This window comes from Lissotriton vulgaris, chromosome 5, assembly GCF_964263255.1.
Source record: "Lissotriton vulgaris chromosome 5, aLisVul1.2, whole genome shotgun sequence".
Taxonomy (NCBI): domain Eukaryota; kingdom Metazoa; phylum Chordata; class Amphibia; order Caudata; family Salamandridae; genus Lissotriton; species Lissotriton vulgaris.
Window position 1 is genome coordinate 1,226,492,006 of NC_141693.1, and position 25,538 is coordinate 1,226,517,543.

A 25,538-nucleotide genomic window follows, 5' to 3' on the forward strand; every position below is an offset into this window, starting at 1 on the left:
TCAAATTAATATATATATATATATATATATATATATATATATATATATATATATATATATATATATATATATATATATATATATATATATATATATATATATATATATATATATATATATATATATATATATATGTGTGTGTGTGTGTTTAAATTAATAAGCAAAGCTATAAAACACTATGACTCAATCACCCAATAGAACCAATAACCAGGTGAAAATAACGTAAAAAACGAATAAATGTACAAATTAATGAACCACAATACTTATTTTATATATATTTTCAGAACAATTACATACATTCAAATATGTATTTACACTGCAAATAATACACCTAATTTTTAATATTATTAATTTGATGTTAATTATTCAACATTACACATCCAATTCCTTATACATTCCGCAATCCTTTAAATAAAATAAATCCACATTTAGAACACAACGATATTTAATAAAAAATGAAACATACATAACAAATGCTATTAAAATTATTATTTGTAAAAACGACTCACCCACTAATCCCAAAACAAACAAGAGCACAAAAAGGACATAACAAAGACAAGTAAAGTAAAGTAAATAACTAAATTAAAACATATTTATATATACACTCAAAACAATAAAAAAACACAAATCCTATGATATAAATTATTTTATATTCCACAACATGTTGCTACACCACTAATTTAGCATCAAAATTATTGTCAACAAGAAAAAACATTGCACGTATCTTCAATATTATTCCTACAATATTTCTGAGGTACTCAAAAGATGATATGATGGTTTTAGAGTCGATATTGCGTTGCCGTACCCCACGCATATATCAATTGTTTACTTTTCAAAGTTTACTTGCCATGTATTTGATATTGTTTTGTCTTGGTGAAGCCCCATGCTTCATAATTTTATAAACATGGTATTGAATTCATACCTATAAGCCCTAAACAGGACAACACATTTCTGGATTGCTGAAACTCCTTGCAACAAGCCTGCCTTTAACTGCCAATATCTTGCTGAAGTGAAATTGCCTTCAGAGTGATTATGACATTATTCAAGCCCTTGCTTGGAATTACTGATGCCGAAATACCCGCACTTCACTGAAAATGTGCATACTCAGTGACTCCGTCTGCATCTTCTGGGATGAAAAGCCTTAGTACAGGGCTGCTACTGGGACAGTCACTATAAATAAGTGGTGAATGGTGTTTTAATGCACATAACAATGGATCACCTTCTCTCTTTTATCCACTCAGTGCAATATTAATATTGTTTGAACAAGATGACAAAATACTTCCATCTCTTTTACAATATGATTTGAATTCCTGCCACCCAACCTTAAATTGTATTTTGTTATAATACTTTTACTAACATTTTCAGAGATACAAAACAAAATAGAATACATGTCGCCATAAACTATATTTAATTTATATCACCCTGCAACATAAGATCATAGCATCCACTGAATCAGTACCTTCAGCGTATTTAGGGCCTTGCTTTTAGATCTTTAGGGATCTCATTTATCAAAGAAAGACTTCCATGTCATTTCTCGCCACAGGTCCTCGGGCATGACTTGCACCAATGAATAGGTCTGCTCCATCACTAGATGTGTCTGGATGTTTGTGTGTCAGCGACTCATTTCTGACCACTGTTTTGTATCTTGAAAAGCCAAGCTAGTAAAAAGGGTTGGTGTTTTTGTCGTGCTTGGACCAAGTCACTTTTTATGGAACAAATAAGTAAAATAAATGTGGAAGATGGGTCTCGAGTATCAGTTAATGAGATCACCCTAAAATGTCTTTGAATACATTTTAGGAATTATTTCAAATGCTGAAGCCCCTTGCTGATGTGCACTACAACCTACGCCAAGAGTTCATCCTTCAACAGACACAGCTTGCTTCTGTGACCCGCCACACTCAACCTAAGGCACCCTGGCCAATGTCCGATGGTATATAAGGCTGTCTGAAAACCTCTGCATTTTCCCTCTGAATTCAATCAATACCTTATAAATTCCCCTCGCTCCCACTACCTGCTGGCCAATATCATACACAATTTACTCCAGCTCATTTCATCCGGGGATAAGGTTGCCAAAGTGTAGTGTCTGCCCTCAACTCTCCATGACCATTCCAGGACTTTCCCAATACTTCAAATGATGCTCACATTCTGCTGCCTACAACCAAGAATTGTGCGGATTTAATTTTTCCAGATTCCTAAGCATGATCCATACTGAAGCTCGGGGACCTGTATCTGTATTCATGGGGCCATATCACCTGGTGGGAAGTGTGCGTGGGGCCCTGAAAGTTGCTCGAGTTGTAGTGGAAGTATCATTGAGGTCCTTTTTCAGAGCTATGCCCGGGACTCCACACTGAGTTGCTAGTCATCCACGGGCTTCATTCTCTGGCTGCCGCTTGGTCTCCTCTAGCCTGTCATTGCTAGGAGCTTCCATTCCAGACACAGTGGCCTGCTGACAACCAAGAAATCCAGTGCAGGAACTCCAGACCACGGTGGGCTTGAGTAGATGCAAGACCTATGACTGAGAAGAGACAAGAGAAAGTGTAGAAAGCTGAGTTACACAAAATAGATATCCATATCCATCTTTTCTTGAAAAAAAATACTGTAAAAGTCAAGTTTGGCTTTATGGGGTGTTAATAGGGGCATAAACCTTAAACAACTTGAAATCAAAAAGTTAAGGTACTATCTTCACTTTGTATTCAACCATGTCAATCAGGCTTACTCTTAACTGCCAGCCACACCATCACCTTTGACAGGTGGAAATTATAAGTAAAGGAGAGATTGAGTATACATGTGGGTAAGTATGTAAGAATTTGCATTTCTATAATTGAATGTTTAAGGAGCTGGGATAACACTGAACTGTAATATTGATTGTGAAATTATCTGAGAGGTACTTTGTCAGGGGCCTACTTATTATTAATGCAGCAGATGCAGAGGACCGGGCCAAGTACCTCAGGATCTAGCGGCCCTAGTGGACCTTAATTATGGATGTCTTTTGCTACCCAAAGTAGATTTAGAAGATCCCATTCTCGTTTTCTGCTTTATGACCAAGGACACCGTTTCCGCACCACTGGAAGGTGAAAGTGTCTGCCATTTAGGGTAGCATCAGCTGGTTTGTTGTTATGAGTAGGGGTGGTTGAAGAATTCCGCTCCACCAGCAGAGTTTGTGGGGTTATGCCCACTTTGCGCAGAGTGCAGAGTTCCGTAAAACTCTGCAAAGTGACACTTAGCCAAATTTTTTCTCTCGTACGGCTCGCCAACGTTAAGTTAAAAACATGCACCTGGCGAGATTTCTCAACACGGGCAGTCATGGCAGGTCACCACTGCTCTCGTTGAGAAATCTGCTGCGCGAATAGAATGTCGACTCAAGCGGCTGAAAGCAGAAGCATCCTCTGGCGCCATGTGCCGTGCTGTTCGCGCTGAGTTTACAGCGCCGTACAAACTACTGGCGCTAAAAATCAGTGCAAACAGTGTGACTTAACAGACTCCACCGCTGGCAGAACTCTGTGGAGCGCGTCAGAGTTTTTCCGGCACTTAATGGGGTTTCGCAGAGTAGACCTCCATGAACTCTGCCCAGGCCTAGTTATGAGGTGAGATAATACATTGCAGAATACTTTTTATATGTGCTAGACAACGTCAATGTACATGCAACACTGCTAGATATTGGTTTTCACACTGTATAAAGTGGTGTGAGGGAAAACACCAAAGACTTTGGTAGTATTTTATGATTCTGGTGGGAGTTAAAGTTACGTTTGCACAGCAGCAGTTGAATATTAAAGTAAAGGCTGTACCATCACTTTTGGATTTCACCTCTTTTGGGTTTGTGCTGTAGCCACTGCTTCACGGAGCCTCTCTGAAAATCAATGTTTTGAAAGTGAAGGATCCTGGGATAGCAGCTACCTCTGCGCCGGTTTAGATATTGCAAACAGATTGGGAACTTCACCTTTACTTTGTTGCGGCAAGGGGAGGTCTGAGCCAGCTGGCTTGTGTTATGTTTGCACTTGTGAACATGGCGTCGAGGTCGTTTTTGTTTGAGTTCCTGTATTCCACATGTTGCACAAAACATCAGGCCTAAGCACACAAGAGCTTTCATGGTGCTGGTGGAGGGGCCAGCTCCAGCACTTGAGGAAGAAGATGTAATAAGCATGACTGAAAAGGAGATGTCTCTTCTCTTGGAGACCCATTAATCTACTCCCAAAACTACTGTAGAGGATCAAATGGCAGGTGCATGTTTCAGTTGGGAGTCTTGTGGAAAGTTAATTGGAAAGCCTTTGCCTTTCAACATTGTTGTTCTTTTCTAATGCTTTTCAGAGTTTCCAAAGTGTAAAGTATGTGATAAAGAAACTATGAATTCATAAAGATTGAGGGCCTTATTTGTGAGGCCTTGCATTACTTTTAGAGGCTGCGTAAAAAATGCACCATGTTGCGCCCTATTTACAAAGTGAGAAAATTACAAAAAACAATTTGATGGACAGAATGTAGATCAATGTCTTACATTCACCCCAGTACAAGGATCTGGGCCTAAATCCATCGTTTTTTGCACTCCACACCACCCTGGGTTAGATAATGGCTTTATGCAAATCAGCTCTGACCCTGTGCCCCATGGGAACAGTCCAGTCCGAACTACAACAGCCATATCTTTCCCAGACCGGAATCAAGCATCCGAGGACCGGACCGGTTTCGAGGTAACACCTCTCATCAGCCCGGCTAGCTTGACTCCAGTGGTGTGGAGGCTCTGGGACCCACGTCTGAGCTACCCCAGTACACTCAGGGAGAAAATTACACTGGGTGTACTGGGGTAGCTCAGACGTGGGTCTCCTGAGCCTCCACACCACTGGAGTCAAGCTAGCCGGGCTGATGAGAGGTGTTACCTCGAAACCGGTCCGGTCCTCGGATGCTTGATTCCGGTCTGGGAAAGATATGGCTGTTGTAGTTCGGACTGGATTGTTCCCATGGGGCACAGGGTCAGAGCTGATTTGCATAAAGCCATTATCTGACCCAGGGTGGTGTGGAGTGCAAAAAACGATGGATTTAGGCCCAGATCCTTGTACTGGGGTGAATGTAAGACATTGATCTACATTCTGTCCATCAAATTGTTTTTTGTAATTTTCTCCCTGAGTGTACTGGGGTAGCTCAGACGTGGGTCCCAGAGCCTCCACACCACTGGAGTCAAGCTAGCCGGGCTGATGAGAGGTGTTACCTCGAAACCGGTCCGGTCCTCGGATGCTTGATTCTGGTCTGGGAAAGATATGGCTGTTGTAGTTCGGACTGGACTGTTCCCATGGGGCACAGGGTCAGAGCTGATTTGCATAAAGCCATTATCTGACCCAGGGTGGTGTGGAGTGCAAAAAACTATGGGTTTAGGCCCAGATCCTTGTACTGGGGTGAATGTAAGACATTGATCTACATTCTGTCCATCAAATTGTTTTTTGTAATTTTCTCCCTGAGTGTACTGGGGTAGCTCAGACGTGGGTCCCAGAGCCTCCACACCACTGGAGTCAAGCTAGCCGGGCTGATGAGAGGTGTTACCTCGAAACCGGTCCGGTCCTCGGATGCTTGATTCCGGTCTGGGAAAGATATGGCTGTTGTAGTTCGGACTGGACTGTTCCCATGGGGCACAGGGTCAGAGCTGATTTGCATAAAGCCATTATCTGACCCAGGGTGGTGTGGAGTGCAAAAAACGATGGATTTAGGCCCAGATCCTTGTACTGGGGTGAATGTAAGACATTGATCTACATTCTGTCCATCAAATTGTTTTTTGTAATTTTCTCCCTGAGTGTACTGGGGTAGCTCAGACGTGGGTCCCAGAGCCTCCACACCACTGGAGTCAAGCTAGCCGGGCTGATGAGAGGTGTTACCTCGAAACCGGTCCGGTCCTCGGATGCTTGATTCCGGTCTGGGAAAGATATGGCTGTTGTAGTTCGGACTGGACTGTTCCCATGGGGCACAGGGTCAGAGCTGATTTGCATAAAGCCATTATCTGACCCAGGGTGGTGTGGAGTGCAAAAAACGATGGATTTAGGCCCAGATCCTTGTACTGGGGTGAATGTAAGACATTGATCTACATTCTGTCCATCAAATTGTTTTTTGTAATTTTCTCCCTGAGTGTACTGGGGTAGCTCAGACGTGGGTCCCAGAGCCTCCACACCACTGGAGTCAAGCTAGCCGGGCTGATGAGAGGTGTTACCTCGAAACCGGTCCGGTCCTCGGATGCTTGATTCCGGTCTGGGAAAGATATGGCTGTTGTAGTTCGGACTGGACTGTTCCCATGGGGCACAGGGTCAGAGCTGATTTGCATAAAGCCATTATCTGACCCAGGGTGGTGTGGAGTGCAAAAAACGATGGATTTAGGCCCAGATCCTTGTACTGGGGTGAATGTAAGACATTGATCTACATTCTGTCCATCAAATTGTTTTTTGTAATTTTCTCCCTGAGTGTACTGGGGTAGCTCAGACGTGGGTCCCAAAGCCTCCACACCACTGGAGTCAAGCTAGCCGGGCTGATGAGAGGTGTTACCTCGAAACCGGTCCGGTCCTCGGATGGTTGATTCCGGTCTGGGAAAGATATGGCTGTTGTAGTTCGGACTGGACTGTTCCCATGGGGCACAGGGTCAGAGCTGATTTGCATAAAGCCATTATCTGACCCAGGGTGGTGTGGAGTGCAAAAAACGATGGATTTAGGCCCAGATCCTTGTACTGGGGTGAATGTAAGACATTGATCTACATTCTGTCCATCAAATTGTTTTTTGCTATTTACAAAGTGAAGCATCTAGGCAGATGCGTCAGTTTGTAAACCCAAATGCTGCATTATACCTGCACCAGGTATGATGTATGCAGGGTGGGCGTTCCCCCGCAAAAAGCCTCGTAGAAGTGGTGCATTCAAAATTATGAGATTTCAGTGTGCTCCTTCTAGGACGCCATTGCGTCAATATCTTATGCCTGCCTCACAGCAGGCGTAAGACTGAATCAGGCCCTTTCACATGGGGCTTGCCCCATGTGAAAGGATACATTGCTGGATTTCAGACACACCCCAGCAATGCGTCACTTTTGCGCCTACTGATACATCAGAAATACTGATGTATCTGTAACTCCTTGCGACATGATGCGTCATCCAGTAAATATGACGCATCCATCATGACGCATCCATCATGTCGCAAGGAGGGCGCACTGAGAAGTGACATATCGTTGCTTTCAAGCAATGATGCGTCCCTTCTCATGAATAAGGCCCTGAAAATATTGGATTTGTCTGCACTGTCGCCACACCTTAAGATACGTGGAAGTTTTTTCTCTAGTAGTTTGGAAAGTTTTTTCTTTTACCTTTTTAACCAATGTTTTATAAACAAGCACTAGCAAAACAAATAGCTTGGCAGCCTCATTATAAAGGTGCGGCCCATTTGCATTTCAGTTCTTGGTGTATATCCATTGTAATTTTAAAGATATTTGTATTACAATAAAGTGTTGGGCAGACTTTGAAGGATTAATCCCAGTTCAAGAACCAATTTTCATTCCAAACAAAATGTAATTGGCTCAAACAACGGGTTTTCCTGTGCTTCTAGTGGGCTTGGACGCGCACAATCTGATTGGCTGCCAGAGGCACAGTTGCCATTACACGCTGCGAGAAGTTTACCAGACTTCTCGGATCCGCGTTCAGGGGAAAAATCCTTGAGGCACAAGTAGTGGCATTTGAACCTCTAGGAAATCCTGCCACATCGAAGGCAGGTGAAAAATTATCTTTATTTGACGTAAAAAGATGTAAATATTGACGTTAAGTTTGAGAATGCCTAGTTCCTGAACGTGTTTAAGAATAGTTTGAGAATTACAAGAAATGTTGGAGGAGGACTCTAAAAACTCAACAGATGATGGAAGGTAAAGGCCTCTGCTTGGTGCTTGTGCAAGGAGACCAATGCTGGCTTGGAAGCAAAGGGGCTGGGTGCAGGACATAGCTGCAGGCAGCAGCACGTACCCAAACCTGCCACACACAACAACACGCACAATGAGCTCTGCAGTCAAGGGGTTTGGGGACAAGCCCTGTGACAGGAGGCTGCTGTGCATGGCCGAAGGCTATGAGCAAAGGGTAATGGAAGTTTATGGAATGGAGGCAGTGCACAGCCGTAGACCATAACATCTGGCCAAAGCGACTCTATGCAACTGAACGCAGTGCACAATGAGCGCTGTGGCTAATGGAAGCGGACGAAAGTAGTAGTCACAGGCCACACCCCGTGGTTAGAGCCTGCTATTCATGGCCAAAGTAGATCTGCTCTAGCTGTACATGTAGGGGGTACTCTTTGCAGCTGGAGACCATGACCTGCCTCCAAGGCTTGTGCGGATTACTAGAGGGCATGTGCAGCAAGCTCTTCACAAGAGTGATCAGATGCAGGGCATGACCACAGGACAACCTGTGCAGTCAGGGCCTGCGGCACACTGCCAAAGGCGGTACACACAACACTCTGAGGTCTGGGGGCCACGAAGTAGGTGCAAAGTACTGCTGATAGCCTTGTCCTCTTCTAGGTCCTAAAGCCAAGGCTGCAGTGCAGAACTGAAAGTCATCTACAGTGGACTTGGAGGCCACGAGCAGTGGATGCAAGCCGCGGGTCTCGGATTTTGCTGCAGGCCAATCTATGTGAGCAGGCCCTGCTGCGCGTAGCCTTCGGCTGTGCAGGCAAAGAGTGGCCCAATGCCAAGGCTTGAATCCTTGGGTCATGCGCAGCAAGCTCTTCACAAGAGTGATCAGATGCAGGGCATGACCACGCAACAACCTGTGCAGTCAGAGCCTGCAGCACACTGCCAAAGGCGGTACACACAACACTCTGAGGTCTGGGGGCCACGAAGTAGGTGCAAAGTACTGCTGATAGCCTTGTCCTCTTCTAGGTCCTAAAGCCAAGGCTGCAGTGCAGAACTGAAAGTCATCTACAGTGGACTTGGAGGCCACGAGCAGTGGATGCAAGCCGCGGGTCTCGGATTTTGCTGCAGGCCAATCTATGTGAGCAGGCCCTGCTGCGCGTAGCCTTCGGCTGTGCAGGCAAAGAGTGGCCCAATGCCAAGGCTTGAATCCTTGGGTCATGCGCAGCAAGCTCTTCACAAGAGTGATCAGATGCAGGGCATGACCACGCAACAACCTGTGCAGTCAGAGCCTGCAGCACACTGCCAAAGGCGGTACACACAACACTCTGAGGTCTGGGGGCCACGAAGTAGGTGCAAAGTACTGCTGATAGCCTTGTCCTCTTCTAGGTCCTAAAGCCAAGGCTGCAGTGCAGAACTGAAAGTCATCTACAGTGGACTTGGAGGCCACGAGCAGTGGATGGAAGCCGTGGGTCTCGGATTTTGCTGCAGGTCAATCTATGTGAGCAGGCCCTGCTGCGTGTAGCCTCTGGCTGGGCTTGAATCCTTTGGTCATGTGCAGCAAGCTCTTCACAAGAGTGATCAGATGCAGGGCATGACCACGCAACAACCTGTGCAGTCAGAGCCTGCAGGACTCTGCCAAAGGCGGTACACAGTACACTCCGAGGGTCACGAAGTAGGTACAGAGTACTGCTGATAGCCTTGTCTATGTCCTACAGCCAAGTCTGCAGTGCAGAACTGAAAGTCATCTATAGTGGACTTTGAGGCCACGAGCAGTGGGTGCAGGCCTAGGAGCCAGATTTTGCTGTAGGCATTCGGCTGTGCAGGCAAACAGTGACCCAATGCCAGGGCTTGAATCCTTGGGTCATGCGCAGCAAGTTCAGCAGCCGAGTGGTGTGAGTGCTTGGCAAGGCCAAAGTACATGCGCAGTAAGTTGTGGGTGCAAATTGATTATCCCAGAAGTAGTTCTTTACAAATCAAATTCACTGAAAAACATTGTTCAAGAGAATTTATGTTTTTTCATTCAGAAAGAGAAATAGTGTTTCTAAGAGCATTAAAATTCCTCATTAAAATTCCTCATTAAACTTGCTCTGAAACAATATAATGGTCAAGGTATGACGCCTAAGAGCTACTAAAATTCCACAGTGAGGCTGAGCAATGTAGCCATATACACCACAAAGCCCATGTCACACCAAACATCACAAGATGTCACAGATAACATCAAACTTAATGGGTGTGGCCAGGAATGGATGAAGAAAAGCATCAGTTCTCTGTCACAGCCCACCATAAATACATAACAGGTAGAGTCTGCAAAGCGCTGTCCAAAATGGGACCTCTGTGTGCGTGAACACAGGATGCCGGTGGGAAGCGCCTGTCCTTAAGGCACGGGGCTTTCATTCCAAGATGTGTTGATGAGAAGAAGCCTCCTCGGTTACCTGACGAGGTAACGTTTCCGGGTGTATTGGAACCAAGATGGCAGCAGTTTGAGTCCTGAGCAGCATTAAAATAGAAAGGCTGACTCTCAGGAATCCAACCTGCCCATACCTAGCTGAAGTCGGTGCCTCAGTGCGCGGGGACATCGTCCTGACCCGGGGAGAGCTCAGTGCTGCAGAAAGTGTGCAGTGGCTGATTGAAAGGCTGTGAATCGAGCTTCGGCATGTGGCGTTCCAGCCCTTGGAAGATGAAGAAGAGTACCGCCTTGAGGCCGAGGGAGAGTAGTGTGGGCCATGAGGTCCTCCAGCAGCGAGCCTGGAGAACAACTGCTTAGCCATCGGAGGGTGACTTTGTGGCCCAGTTTGAGGCCGGACATGGGGAGGAGCACAGAGGACACCAGCTCGTACGTAAGTGTGAGTGGCTGGCGTGGTGCCTGAGACAAGAACAGCTAGGGTAGCAGCCTGAGAGAAGTGCTGGGCTTGGGGAAAAGGATCCAGCACGCAAGGATCCAAAATCAAGACCAAGGGGGGCAGGTGAGGGGCGGGTGACCAGGAGAGCAGAGAGCTCAGAGTCCAAAGATGCCAAGAGGCTAGAGAGTCTACGGTAGCCTGGATTGCACAGTGGGGCCTGGAGCATGAGGAAATGAGAAGGTGTCATGGTGGATGCCTCTGCAGCCTTGGGACCCTTTGGGTGGGTGATAGATTGGGCACACTCCAGAAGACATCTGCGAGGCATGCAACTGAGAAACAAGTAAGCAGGGGCTTTGAGAGTTTACTGTAAATGGGAATGTGGAGACAGGCTAAACTGATGTTGACTTGCTTCAGGTGCTGAGTGGTGGCCTACTAAGGGCCCGATTCACAGAACTGATGTAAGAGAAAATCCTAAACTTACTACCATTTTGGTATTCACAGAAGGCACTTACTCATTTTAGTATTCACAGTAGGCACTTACTCATTTTAGTATTCACAGTAGGCACTTACTCATTTTAGTATTCACAGTAGGCACTTACTCATTTTGGTATCCACAGAAGTTAGGAGTCCTAACTTTAAGACTCCTAAATGCCTTCTGTGAATACCGAAAGTCTTAAAGTTAGGATTTTCTCACTTTAGGCGTAGTAAAGTTAGGACTCCTAACTTTAGGACTCCTAAATGCCTTCTGTGAATACCGAAAGTCTTAAAGTTAGGATTTTCTCACTTTAGGAGTAGTAAAGTTAGGACTCCTAACTTTAGGACTCCTAAATGCCTTCTGTGAATACCGAAAGTCTTAAAGTTAGGATTTTTCTCAGTTTAGGAGTAGTAAAGTTAGGACTCCTAACTTTAGGACTCCTAAACTGAGAAAAATGTGCTCCAATGCAAGCCTGAGAAAATACCTGTCAAAAAAAGGAATGGAATAGGTACTGACTGCATCTTAGTTCTGGCTGGATCAGGTGGCCGCTCAGAACAGAAACATAGAAGGACCATGGTTATGTTCTCGGTAAGAATTTATGGTTCTGAGATATGGGATTGCTGGATTCATTAAGGGCCCACCACCTGTCTGTCACGGAGTATTTGCATTTTTCAGTTTTCCAAAACTTTTATGCACTGATCAATTTTATTTCTATTGACAGGAAACATCAGTCTCTGCTTTTGGGGGCTGAGCATAAAGTCATGTCTCTGTCGGACCATTTCCCAGTGACAGTCATTTTACTGTTCAGCAGATGCAGGGTGGTGGAGGACACCGCAAAACTAAATGATGGGCTCCTAAAATATGCCATAATTGAGAATGTTGTATCTAAGCAGGTAAGGCCCAGATGACTGTAGATCGTATTGCCCCCATTTTTTTTATTAAATCCGGATGGTAAAAAATACACCAAGATCCTGGCCAGGAAGCTACATGATCTTTTTCCTCAATTATCCGTCCTACAGAGTCAGAGTTCATATGAGAGTGTCAAGAAGGAGGGAACACTACCAAAATGATTCTGCTCAATATAGATATCAACAGAAGTGGGAGAGAGGCAATGCTCCTATTCCTCAATGCAGAAAAGACATTTGCAAGGGTGGGTTGGGAATTCAGTTGAAGTCATACATTTGGTTGAAGTTTCAGAAATATGTTCATGACAAGATATAGGGCCTGAAAAGCAAGGATTGGTTTGAATGGGCATGGCTCGGTGGGAGTCACAACATGAGTGCCCTCACCTGCCATTGCTGTTATCTGGTAGTTGAAACCCCTGGTGTTTCCCAAGAGCTAGATCACTTCCCACAAGTCTCAGCCTTCAAGATAACTACGGTTAAAGTCAGAAATGATGATTTTGGACAACCCGCCTCACTCTCTGTGCTGAATGCACAAACACCCTTTATGTGGAGCTTCACTTGTATGAAATAGCTGGGGGTTTCTGGGGGCCCCGTGGAGCTCAGGCCCCCCCGCATCGCGGGGGCTGCAGGGGCCTTTGTTACGCCCCCGGGGGTTAACCTGACTCCCACGATAGAAGGTGTGTTTGCTGCCAAGTATCCTGGCCTCACTAGAGATATTGCCTAAGAACTACAGAGGTGGTTCAACCGGACGCTTTCATGGCTACGTAGGATGGGGATGGTCAAAATATCTGTGTTACTGCGCATCTTACACCTGCTCCAGGCACTTTGTATGTATATTAACAAGTGTACATTGAGTAAGAATCATCAGGTGCACTCCAACTTCATTGGTAATGGGAAGAAACAAAGACTAGGACATGGACATAACGTTTGGAATGGAACTTCTGGATTTCACTTCAAACTGCCCAGCATCCCAGCTGCAGTTCATGGAAGACACTGCAAGGTGCTTTATCCATCACACTCTAGTGAGGGGTCCATCATAGGATGTCTGGTGGGTGAAAAGACAGGAAAGAGCAAGAGCACTGTCCCTGCAGCCCCATTACCAGTGCCACCATGTGAGTCTCCAATGAGATTATGGCAAAGTTCACCCTATACCCACCAACCTTCCATTACCAGTTACTGCAATGCTGGGAAAGGGAGACTTTCAGCCTGGGTTGGTCAAAGCTTAAATTCAGAAGTGAAAGCATGGCAGGTATATTAAGATATGAGGCATTTTTACTAAGGGACAGATTAGGCCATTTATTCAGATGAACTTAGATTATGGGTTACCAAAGAATATATGGTTAGGTGTACTCAGGGCAGTGGGTTATTCGCCCTTAGGATGGGGGGGCGCAATCAGAAACTCAGTGCCTTTCAGAAGGTTTGTGCAGGAGGAATCAGATGAATGCTTATCTGATTTCTCAGATTACAAACTACTGCTAGAAGCATAAATGTGAACCGGGTTGCATGTTCTTTCTCTTTTTTTTTACAACTTTGAGGTAAACAACTAGGTAGGGAGACCCATGGGTAGAGTCAGTTCACTAGATGCATCATTGACGTAGTTCAACAGAGACATTAACATTACTATATTTGTGTTCTTTCAGTGACGCAATTGCCAATAAGCTAAATCATACCATTGAGTTTAAGTGTACAGAGAAAAACAGCAATGCATTAGTTAGCCATCCTCGTTCCTTTGGTTGACTACCTATCATACTGAACAAGTTTAACACATGGATTAACTGTATCCTTACTTGGCCTTGTACTATTAAAGGCTTGGGACATTGAATTGCCGAAGCTTGGGTTAAATCCTATTCATGAGTGACTTATATCAGCAATCTCTACCTATTTGGTTGATAAACTGACCAGTTAGGACTGTTAATATACAGTGTCTGGAGACACATTTTTTAAACTTTTGTCATCATTAAGTGAGATACATATACATTTTTTCTCAATTGTACTAGAGCCCTGAGGAAGTTTCAAGAACTGTTGAGTTTCAAGGAACGAAACGCATTGGCTCTTTTTATGCACCTCTATTGATTCAGAAATAAAAGACGACCAGAAAGAAACTAATTTGGACTTCCTTTCATTATGTTTGATGCACCTCCATTTGTTTAAACCATTACTGTCACAGAGTGTCTGTGTGCAGGTCAGCACAACGATTTCCAAGTACCTGGCGGATGTCCCGGTATATGTGAAACTGCCTCGTTTGAGAAGTGCAAGTTGAGTGGGTCTGCCACCCCCATGCCCTGAGATTTGGAATAGTTAATTTTAAAACCTGATACCTTTGTGTAGCACTCCAGCTCTATAAGACGGACGGAATTGTTTGGTCAGGTTTGGTCACAAGCAGAGGATGTCATCTGCAAATAGAGCTACCTTATGTTCCTTATTGCCCACCCTCAGGCCGTGGATGCTGGGATTGCTTAGTTCCTAAGGGCTCCATCATTAGGGTGTATATCAGAGGGGATAGAGGGCATCCCTGTCTTGTTCCCCCGAATAGAGGGATCGTCTGTGTATATTCTCTATTGATCTCACGTTTAATGGATGGTAGTTGGTAATTTGCCAAATTAAATGTTTCCATTTACCAGGTTGCATTTTCAACAAGTACACTATGGAATCTTCCAAACATATGTGGAGGTTTGTGGCTATTATCCATTCAACAAGTGCAACATCTGCCATCTAACAATAGCAACAAAGGAAATTGGCCTGGGCATGCAACATAAGTGCCAACTCTGGCACCATAATAACTGCAACACAGGCTGTGCACCTTATCGAATGCCCATGCAAGTTGCAATCGATAGGCATGACAACAAGATCTGTGAAGACCAGATAAAGAGCACAGGAGCACAATTAGATGCCACCATACCGCAACCAAATTGCCCAACCACTATATCGAAAAAAATCATACTCCCAATGATTTGAAATGGCTAGTTCATGAAAATCTCCCTAAGGTAACAAAATATTCAAGAAAGACAGGAAACAACGAAGGTTGTTCAGACTACAAGCAAACACAAGGGGCTCAATGACGAAATAGTGCGGTAACTACTGCTAATAAAATAAGTCCATCAAAGACAGTGACAACAACACGTACAACACAGGTACTAGTCCATGATGACCTGGCTACTAACTATTATTAATAGTGAAATAACTCCCTTTAATTAAATTGTATGGTCCCTCACGTCCCCTGTAACCAAACTAGAACGCTGGTCACACCCTCTACAGATACTACTAAAAAGATGGAATCTACCTAGGACTAACAGAACAAAGCGATACAAAAGGGGATGATGGACGGAGCGTTTGAGCAAATCAAACACTCACCCCCAGTCAACTGATCTGGGTTTAATCCATCACCATTCTTTAGCTCACTCAGCCACCCCAGTTCAGACATGGCTGATGAGGATTATGAATCCGAAACCTGTCCCAGGATGCTTGTTTCCGGTCCAGGGAAGACATGGCTTGGCAGTTCGGGCTGGACTGTTCCCATGAGGCACAGGGTCAGACTGATTTGCATATGGCCATGTCTGAACTGGGGTGGCTGAGTGAGCTAAAGAATGGTAATGGATTAAACCCAGATCAGTTGACTGGGGGTGAGTGTTTGATTGGCTCAAACGCTCTTTCCATCATCCCCTTTTGTTTCGCTTTGTTCGCCCTAAGTTGGCAGGGTATGCTCAGACGTGAGTCCCTTGCTCACTTGGCCACTGGATTCAAGATAGCCTGGCTGATGAGGATTATGAATCCGAAACAGGACCCAGGATGCTTGTTTCCGGTCCAGGGAAGACATGGTTTGGCAGTTTGGGCTGGATTGTTCCCATGAGGCACAGGGTCAGACTGATTTGCATATAGCCATGTCTGAAAAGGGGTGGCTGAGTGAGCTAAAGAATGGTGATGGATTAAACCCTGATCAGTTGACTGGGGGTGAGTGTTTGATTGGCTCAAACGCTTCGTCCATCATCCCCTTTTATTTCGCTTTGTTTGCCCTAAGTTGGCTGGGTATGCTCAGACGTTAGTCCCTTGCTCACTTGGCCACTGGATTCAAGATAACCTGGCTGATGAGGATTATGAATCCGAAACCGGTCCCAGGATGCTTGTTTCTGGTCCAGGGAAGACATGGCTTGGCATTTCGGGCTGGACTGTTGCCATGAGGCACAGGGTCAGACTGATTTGCATATGGCCATGTCTGAACTGGGGTGGCTGAGTGAGCTAAAGAATGGTGATGGATTAAACCCAGATCAGTTGAACGGTGGTGAGTGTTTGGTTGGCTCAAACACTCCGTCCATCATCCCCTTTTGTTTTGCGTTGTTCACCCTAAGTTGGCAGGGTTTGCTCAAACGTGAGTCCCTTGGCCACTGGATTCAAGATAGCCTGGCTGATGAGAATTATGAATCCGAAACCGGTTCCAGGATGCTTGTTTCCGGCCCAGGGAAGACATGGCTTGGCAGTTCGGGCTGGACTGTTCCCATGAGGCAAAGGGTCAGACTGATTTGCATATGGCCATGTCTGAACTGGGGTGGCTGAGTGAGCTAAAGAATGGTGATGGATTAAACCCAGATCAGTTGACTGGGGGTGAGTGTTTGATTGGCTCAAACGCTCCGTCCATCATCCCCTTTTGTTTCGCGTTGTTTGCCCTAAGTTGGCAGGGTATGCTCAGACGTGAGTCCCTTGCTCACTTGGCCATTGGATTCAGGATAGCCTGGCTGATGAGGATTATGAATCCGAAACCGGTTCCAGGATGCTTGTTTCCGGCCCAGGGAAGACATGGCTTGGCAGTTCGGGCTGGACTGTTCCCATGAGGCACATGGTCAGACTGATTTGCATATGGCCATGTCTGAACTGGGGTGGTTGAGTGAGCTAAAGAATGGTAATGGATTAAACCCAGATCAGTTGACTGGGGGTGAGTGTTTGATTGGCTCAAACGCTCTTTCCATCATCCCCTTTTGTTTCGCTTTGTTCGCCCTAATTTGGCAGGGTATGCTCAGACGTGAGTCCCTTGCTCACTTGGCCACTGGATTCAAGATAGCCTGGCAGATGAGGATTATGAATCCGAAACCGGTCTCAGGATGCTTGTTTCCGGTCCAGGGAAGACATGGCTTGGCAGTTCCGGCTGGACTGTTCCCATGAGGCACAGGGTCAGACTGATTTGCATATGGCCATGTCTGAACTGGGGTGGCTGAGTGAGCTAAAGAATGGTGATGGATTAAACCCAGATCAGTTGACTGGGGGAGAGTGTTTGATTGGCTCAAACGCTCTGTCCATCATCCCCTTTTGTTTCCCTTTGTTCGCCCTAAGTTGGCAGGGTATGCTCAGACGTGAGTCCCTTGCTCACTTGGCCACTGGATTCAAGATAGCCTGGCTGATGAGGATTATGAATCCGAAACCAGTACCAGGATGCTTGTTTCCGGTCCAGGGAAGACATGGCTTGGCAGTTCGGGCTGGACTGTTCCCATGAGGCACAGGGTCAGACTGATTTGCATATGTCTGAACTGGGGTGGCTGAGTGAGCTAAAAAATGGTGATGGATTAAACCCAGATCCGTTGACTGGGGGTGAGTGTTTGATTGGCTCAAATGCTCTGTCCATCATCCCCTTTTTGGTTTCGCTCGGACTATCAGAACATCATACACCATCGAGATCGTTGTAACATGAGTATTTTCTGGTCATAGGAAATTATACTATTAAAATGCTAATTTTGATCATCCAACAGCCCAGATGTGGAAACTGTTAAGATGTGCATTGTAGGTATCTGTTGGCAACCAATGTGGTTCCGGAAACATCACAACATTCCAAGATGGTGCCCATAGTAGGAATCGCTACTATGCCACTCACATTGTGCCTCACTTGTGCCACACATTGGCTCATGTCATCCCTGTGAGATCTCTGCAAAGTTGAGCCCAGACATTGAACCATGCAGAGATCTCAACGCGGGTAGACTTTGTCCACACCTCTCAACAAACAGCAGTAAGTAATTGTGGGATTTGTTCTCCAAACCAGGAGAGATGGGTGCACTCAAAAATCCTACATTTAAAGATAATCCTGTCCAAGAGTTTAACATGTTTCTTCACAACCATTATTACTTATCACAAAGACTAGACTAAATGAAGAGCAGGAGCTCTGAGATTCTCTCAGGGGCCCATATACAGTGATCCAATAGGAAAGAGCATAAACAGCATGGCTTAAAACTTTGTCATTATTTAAGTGTGCTGTGATCACAAGCATCGCATGTTTTTGTTTTTAAATTATTGACAGGACATGTCACAAATGGGTGACATATACAACTATTGACAAATGTCGATATATGTATTTTACATATTGTTTTGTCTCCTCTTTCATTCACAAGTCACACCAACACCAAAAACTCCTATGTGTGAGCAAAACCTTTTGGTGTAGATGTTTAAATTACACATTACTCTGGCACTTTATCACTACAGCAATAGAAACCAACATAGTAGATGAGGGTATTCTTTCTTTGGTCCTGATGAATTGCCATAAATCCATCAAGGGTGAGTAAGGCATGAAACATGTCGACCTTTTGCTAGAACCACTGGCTCTCTTTTATGGTCAGCTGATTCATATCAATTTTTAACCTTGCCATTGAAAATCTATGAAAATACATTTTCACTGAGAGGGTTGCCCATAGCTAATTTATCACACTACTTCCCAGTGTACCTCTTTCCCGTAACAATTCTAGAAAAGGGCATTTAATATGCCATGGATAACACCAGGCATAAAGATCAAAGAAGATCTCGGTAAAGAGCCCCTACATGTGGCCTGCTGAGTATTGCAGCTCCCCCCCAGTGAGGCGCACAGCCCGATGATGAAGCATGCCACCTTGATGGGTGAGGGCGTGTGCATCCTAAATGGTATCCCCACTGACTACCGAACTTATCACTGCTTCTAACTTAGATCTGGTGGAGCAGCATAACAACACACACATTTGCATTGTAATTGAATTTTCAAGAAGCCTTAGGAAAAGGGCTGGACTCGGTTTTGATGACAAATATTGGAGAGATGTTCTAAGAAGGTCAAGCAAGGTTGCTAAAAACATGCAGGGATCAGAAACTTTATTGAAGATATTGTGTAGAGGGTATCTTACCCCAGCCCAACGTCATGTGACATATATCAATAGGTGGATGCAGGAAAGATGGGCAAGATGTCCCACATACTTTACCAAGGCCCACAATTCCACGGCTTCTGGGACTTGGTCAAGTCAGATGGGGACCGAAAAAGTATTAGCTCTTCTGCTGATCTCAAAGTACACACAGGCCAGTTCTCGGGCCACCTTAACTGATACCACAGGGTAAGGTGTCTCCTGGGAATGGAGAAAATAACTTATAATCTGGGAGGGAGCAACCAACAGTGTGGAGTCCAACTTTCCATCAAATTACTTAAAAGAACTGACCTCCCCCAGAACATTCAGGGTCCTAAATATTCTGCTTGATGCTCCAATGGAGAAAGCTCCACTAACTGGATTCTTACATGGGCCTGGCCTCAAAGGTTCAGGAGAGGCTTACAAATTGATGGAGAAAAGTAGTATCCTCCTGTGAATATAATCAGGTCCCTGGGAACAGTGTGGGGAGAGAGCGATATAGTAGGGGAAAGAAGGGGGGGTTTCTTATTGATGTTTGTTTTGTCTCTTTTCCTTGAAAACCTCAATAAAAGGTACAGACAATTAACAGCAATGAATCTTGTATGGGAGCTGAGACCTTCAGGATTAAAGTTTAGGTCTAGACCAGAGGTCTTCAAACTGGGAGGCGCACCCCCCTGGCGGCCCGAAGGTCTATTCTGATTAGTGGCGCAAATGCCTCTGTAATTACTTGCAAATGAAGGCAGCCTGGAGCACGACTGGCACATTTCAAGACTGTTTTTATTTCCACGAAGCAGTCGAAGTGCAAAAGTATGCAAACTGTAATACTAAGGGGCAGATGTATCAAGATTCCATTTTGCGATTCCTAAATAGCGATTTTTAAGGAATCGCTATTTAGAATTCGCAAAATGGAATGTATGAAAAAAATTGCTATTATTTTGCGATTCCTTAATCTTCCTTATTTGCGAATTCGCATTTTGCGAATTCGCAAATAAGGAATAATTTCCCATGCATTCCTACGGGCCAGGAGGCCCATAGGAATGATTGTGAAGTAATTCTCAAATTGCGAATTCGCAATTTGCTAATCGCAATTTGAGAATTATTTCAAGGGTGCAGGGGTGTCTCGAAGACACCCTGCTGCACCCCTGAAATGTACATCTGTGTGCATATGGCACACATACATGCCCTATGGGCATGTGTGTGCGTCACATGCCACCATCAAAAATGCTAAATTGTGCATTTTTTAAAGACTTCGCAAATTACCATCAACTAAAACTTGGTGGTAATTTGCGAATTTTTAAACATAAATCGCAATTCAAAAATGCTTCATACATAGCATTCCTTAAATGCTATGGCAAAATAAGGAATCACAAATTTTTGCTATTTCTTATTTTGCGATTTTTGATGCATGCCAAAACATGCAAAAAGACCTTTTGCGATTCGCAAAGGCCAAAATTCTGAGAATTTCGGCCTTTGCGAGTCGCAAAAGGCTTGATACATCTGCCCCTAAGTGCCATAGAGCAAGGCCAGTGAAACTAGAGACGGGGTCAAAGACTTGGCTAAAAACAAAATAGTTTGTATTTCGTTGTATTGTTTATCTTCAGTTAATTACATATAAAGTAACAAGCATACACCTTGAATAAAAAATAAATGCCAGCTAAACTAACTGATGGAAAATATAATCTTATGATACCTCAGATGGCTAATGCGATCACTACTTAAGTCTGTAAGCGTGGCCAGAAAGTCCCAAAATTAAAACCCGGTTGGTGCAGTGAGGAATAGTGTCTTTCTTTTTTATAGTGCTACAACATCCAAGCCTGTGACAGAAAGCACCGTGAATATCATACTTTTAAAATTGTATAAAATAGGCTGCAGCAAAACGACATAGTGTTTAAGATACTTCCAGTGCTTTAAAAGGTGACCAGCGCATACTTGCTGTACCGATCTCGATTTTGGGCTACAGAGCAAATTAAAACAGAGGAGGCAGTTTGATTTGGTCATCAGGGAGATGCAATGGAGAGTGTGGCATGAGATGGGAGAGCCCATATTGTTAACAAAGGGGAGAGGAGGCAGACTGCTTTGGAAAGCATGCATCTATCATTAGTGAGGCAGGTGCAGTCGCACTGAGGCCCAGGAGTGGAAAAAGCTCCCTGCACTCCAATTATGGGAAGTAGTGCTTTTGGTCATTTCTGTTTTTGTTTGGTGCATTTAAAAGTCTCATATTTAGTGTGGATAATGAGCTACAGTAAAGCACCTCTGAAACGATCTCACCCCCCCCCCAAGCCACCATCTTGCCATAAAGTTTAGGAGGGAGGCCTGGCTTCAAAACATTTTGCTTATGGGGGCTCAGCGCAAAAAAATTAAAGACATTTGGCCTCTGGTCTAGACCGAAGGCGCGGCCCTGCAGTCACACCACACTGGTTCAATGGTACCTGTGTTCAATGCAACTCCCCCCCACCCCGTGCTTCCAGACTAGCCTCAATTCACTGCCTCACTGCCTTCAGAGTCTCTCCTACCTCTTACCCAGAAACCCCCTGGGTCTTCCTCCCCTCTATCTCACCTCTGCTTCAAACACTGCCGGGGCGGCTTCCAACCCCTCTCCTGGGCTCAGTCCGTTCTCTCTTTCTGCCTCCCCAGAGGCCCTCCAGTTCTTGAGCTTGGTCAGCACCTCCCTGACCTCTGCTTCCAGAGCCCCCAGGGTGATGTCCTTGACCGGCACAGAGGTCTCTCTGGCTTCCCCCTCCGGTGAAACAGGTGTGCCCTGGTTCTTCAGTGACTCCAGCTCCTTCCGCAGCTCTTGCACTTCCTGCGTGAGGTCCGCCACCTCCTGCTTTAGACCCCGGGCCTCCTTCTTGGCCCGGTGCCGCTCCGCATTGGCCCGGGCCCAGCGCTCCTTCCACTTGCTCGCACACTCGGCCCACCAGTGCAAAGTCTTCTCCATGTTCGTGGCCAGGAGCTTGGCCTCAGCAAGCTCGCGCCGGCAGCGCTCGTGGTCGCGAGGGACGGGGCTCTCGGGGGGAGGTGAGGAGGGCAGCCCGGTGGGCCGCGCAGTATCCAAACCCGACAGGCTTGGAGGCTGCTTGCTCCGCCCACTCCTGTGGGTGTCCCAGTGGCGGCTTTTGATGCTCATGGCAGATCTGGAAGAGACATGTGAGGACATTAGGTTTCCAGAAGCAAGCTTTGAGGTCACCACATGATCTGGTCACACTGGTCGATGGTGTATGGATCTGAGAGACAATATGTGTGTCTAATGTGGGTGATGTGACTATCAGAGTGGCCATTATCTACTACAGCATGAGACTGCTATGGACAATCTGGCATTTTGAAGGAAACAAGTGGTCCTTAGCATATAGGGATAAAAGTGAGCAAAGATGTTATATAGACCACAGTGGGCTGCTATATAGTTCACAATCCCTTGTCCAGCGGGACAGGGAATATTTATTCATTTGATAGGTTTGTTCAATATAGAAATAAGACAAGTAACCAAAACAATAAGGGTTACAGTAGGGCACAGTCCTGTGCCGTACGAGGAGAGAAAATGAAAAGGACAGTAAGTGAAAGAAATATCAGGCAAACAAAGTGAGCTTGCAGACCACTGACATGAATTCAAATTAACAGTGTGTCCTGGAGTGAATCAGCCATACAATAATACATTAGGTTCACAAGTATGGGACACTCTTAAAGGAGTCGACGTTTCGATCCCAAGCTCGGTTATTAGGGGATCATCTTCAGGACTTTCACAATCTTAACTTTTGCCTGAATAAAACCTTTTAACATATAACCGCCAGACGTTTGTCTGTGACTGAGGTTTAGTCTTATTGGATGTCCTCAGTAATTGGGGTAGCGCTCGTCGCCCATGTTGTAATTTTCCACAATTGTGAGGGCTTCTAACTTGTGCCGCAGGGATGTGGCTCAAGTCCGATGTGCGCAGTGCCGTATATAGACGTGGTTTTACTTTGAGTTAGCGCTTGGAGTTTTAGAGTTGTTGTCCTATGGGGGCACGCTTTCACAAGGGTTTGCGCTGAGAATCTTTAAAAGAATTGGCTGAAATGATGTACAGCGGGTGGTTTTTTACCATGCGGTCTCGGAAAACGAGTCTTTGTTTTCCTAGCTGGGCGTCTCAGTCGCTGTTGGTCATCGTCTGGCCCTTCGTTAGGGCCAGACGACAACGCGCCATCGGCTTATCGACAGCCTCGCTAACCTCTAGCGGATCTTTAATTCTCTGGCCCTAACGAAGGTTACCCACGCGATTGCTTGCGCCGCACTTGAAAAAGAATATATCACAGCTAATGCTCATCCCTTTATCGCCTCGAACCAACAGCGACTGAGACGCCTAGCTAGGAAAACAAAGACACGTTTTCCGAGACCGCATGGTAAAAAACCACCCGCTGTACATCATTTCAGCCAATTCATTTAAAGATTCTCAGCGCAAACCCTTGTGAAAGCGTGCCCCCATAGGACAACAACTCTAAAACTCCAAGCGCTAACTCAAAGTAAAACCACGTCTATATACGGCACTGCGCACATCGGACTTGAGCCACATCCCTGCGGCACAAGTTAGAAGCCCTCACAATTGTGGAAAATTACAACATGGGCGACGAGCGCTACCCCAATTACTGAGGACATCCCACTTTGGTGACGGATCGAATAGGACCGCCGAGGAACGCTGTTTAAAGACTACCGGGACCCAGGAGCAGGGAGGCCGCTTGTAATCTTAAAGGCAACAGGAACCCCGACATCCACAACGAGGTGCCTGAGAACCTGAACATAAAAGAAATTGCAATTATCAGCAACTTTTTTAATGGGTCATTGAAGAAACCCACATAGGATAATACGGTGGCTCCTCCTGGTAGTCGAAGACCAAGCGTGAAAAGTCTTAATATAAGAGGCAATACACCGAACACAGCCGAAAATAAGTCCAGAAATCAGATGGCAACAAGGTTTTAAACAGAAAATACTGTCTGGTGGGAAATTTACTCCACTTGTTTTAAGAATCTGTCCTGAAGAAGGTAGAAATACAAGAAACCGAAACGCCGCGTCGACCTGTGATTCTTTGTTTTTAAAATTGTTTTATACAAATGTATTAATACTGTTTCTTTGATTGATTGTATACTTTGTAAAGATGGAATTTTAAATTTGTATGTATAATAAATGTGTAACAGAGTAACCAATGGTGTGGTAAACTTTTCCTTTTCCTTTGACATTTACTGAAGATATTGATTTATGTACATGTTTGTTGAAAGCTAGATATTTTAACCTATTGTGGGTATTACTAGAAAACGGTCATTTTTAATGTTGGTTATACGGTGAGACAACAATCCCTTTTCAATAACAGTTGGCATCTTTAGGGATACTAGTAACTAGAACAGTAGGTACACATTGCTCCTTTTGATCATACACTGATAGTAAGTAAGCACGAATCACTGTAACTTTACCTTTCCCGCCAGATTATTGGCATGCTTTATAAAGTCGCGTCTAGATAAATGAAACACTCACCCTAGATTCTAGGAACTAGGTGTGACACACAGTCTTTGACTGTTTTCTCGTGGGGACACCTTGTTCTCATATTGAAGAAACATTGAGGTGAGACCACCGCATTGGTGTAAAAACACAGAGGAGAGACCAGCATCATACAGGTGTAAAAACACAGAGGCAAGAACGGCACCACACAGGTGTAAAAACTCTGATGCAAGACCAGCGCCACGCAAGTGTGAAAACACTGAAGAGACCAGCACCATGCAGGTGTGAAAACACTGAAGAGACCAGCACCATGCAGGTGTAAAAACACTGAGGTGAGACCAGCACCAGGCTGGTGTAAAACACTGAGGCAAGACGAGCACCACACAGATGTAAACACACTAAGGCAATACCAGCTCCATACAGGTGTAAAAACAGTGAGACGAGACAAGCACCACACAGGTATAAAAACAATGAGGCGAGACCAGCACCACGCTGGTGTAAAACACTGAGGCAAGACGAGCACCACACAGATGTAAAAACACTGAGGCAAGACCAGCTCCCTACAGGTGTAAAAACACTGAGACGAGACTAGCACCACACAGGTATAAAAACAATGAGGCGAGATCAGTACCACGCTGGTGTAAAACACTGAGGCAAGACGAGCACCACACAGATATAACAAGCATTGGAAATGCAATAGGTCTCGCATTAGGAAAGTTTGAGCTCTTGGTATTGTAAATGACACTTTTTTTATTTATGTGTTGGTTTTGAAAGTAGCAAAATTAATAGCTTTGTCAGTTACAATGTCAATAGTTTTAACTTTTGCAAATGTGACACCTATAGCATTTGTAATGCAATGAAATGAAATGAATGAAACTTATATAGCGCACAACTTACCCTGGGGCATCTCC

At 45.0% G+C, this 25,538-nt stretch overlaps 1 protein-coding gene across 1 annotated transcript in view; it reads right to left on the minus strand.

Moving 5' to 3' along the window:
- Positions 1-246: 246 nt before the first annotated feature.
- LOC147712357 (uncharacterized) overlaps positions 247-25,538 on the minus strand; it is a 32,440-nt gene continuing 7,148 nt past the window's right edge. Inside the window, exons 2-3 of the mRNA XM_086923054.1 lie at positions 21,728-22,304; positions 247-2,515 (exon numbers count right to left, since the gene is read on the minus strand). Of these exons, the coding sequence (XP_086779180.1) occupies positions 2,510-2,515; positions 21,728-22,297 (576 nt within the window). The 5' untranslated portion in view covers positions 22,298-22,304 and the 3' untranslated portion in view covers positions 247-2,509. The remainder of the gene's footprint in view (positions 2,516-21,727; positions 22,305-25,538) is intronic.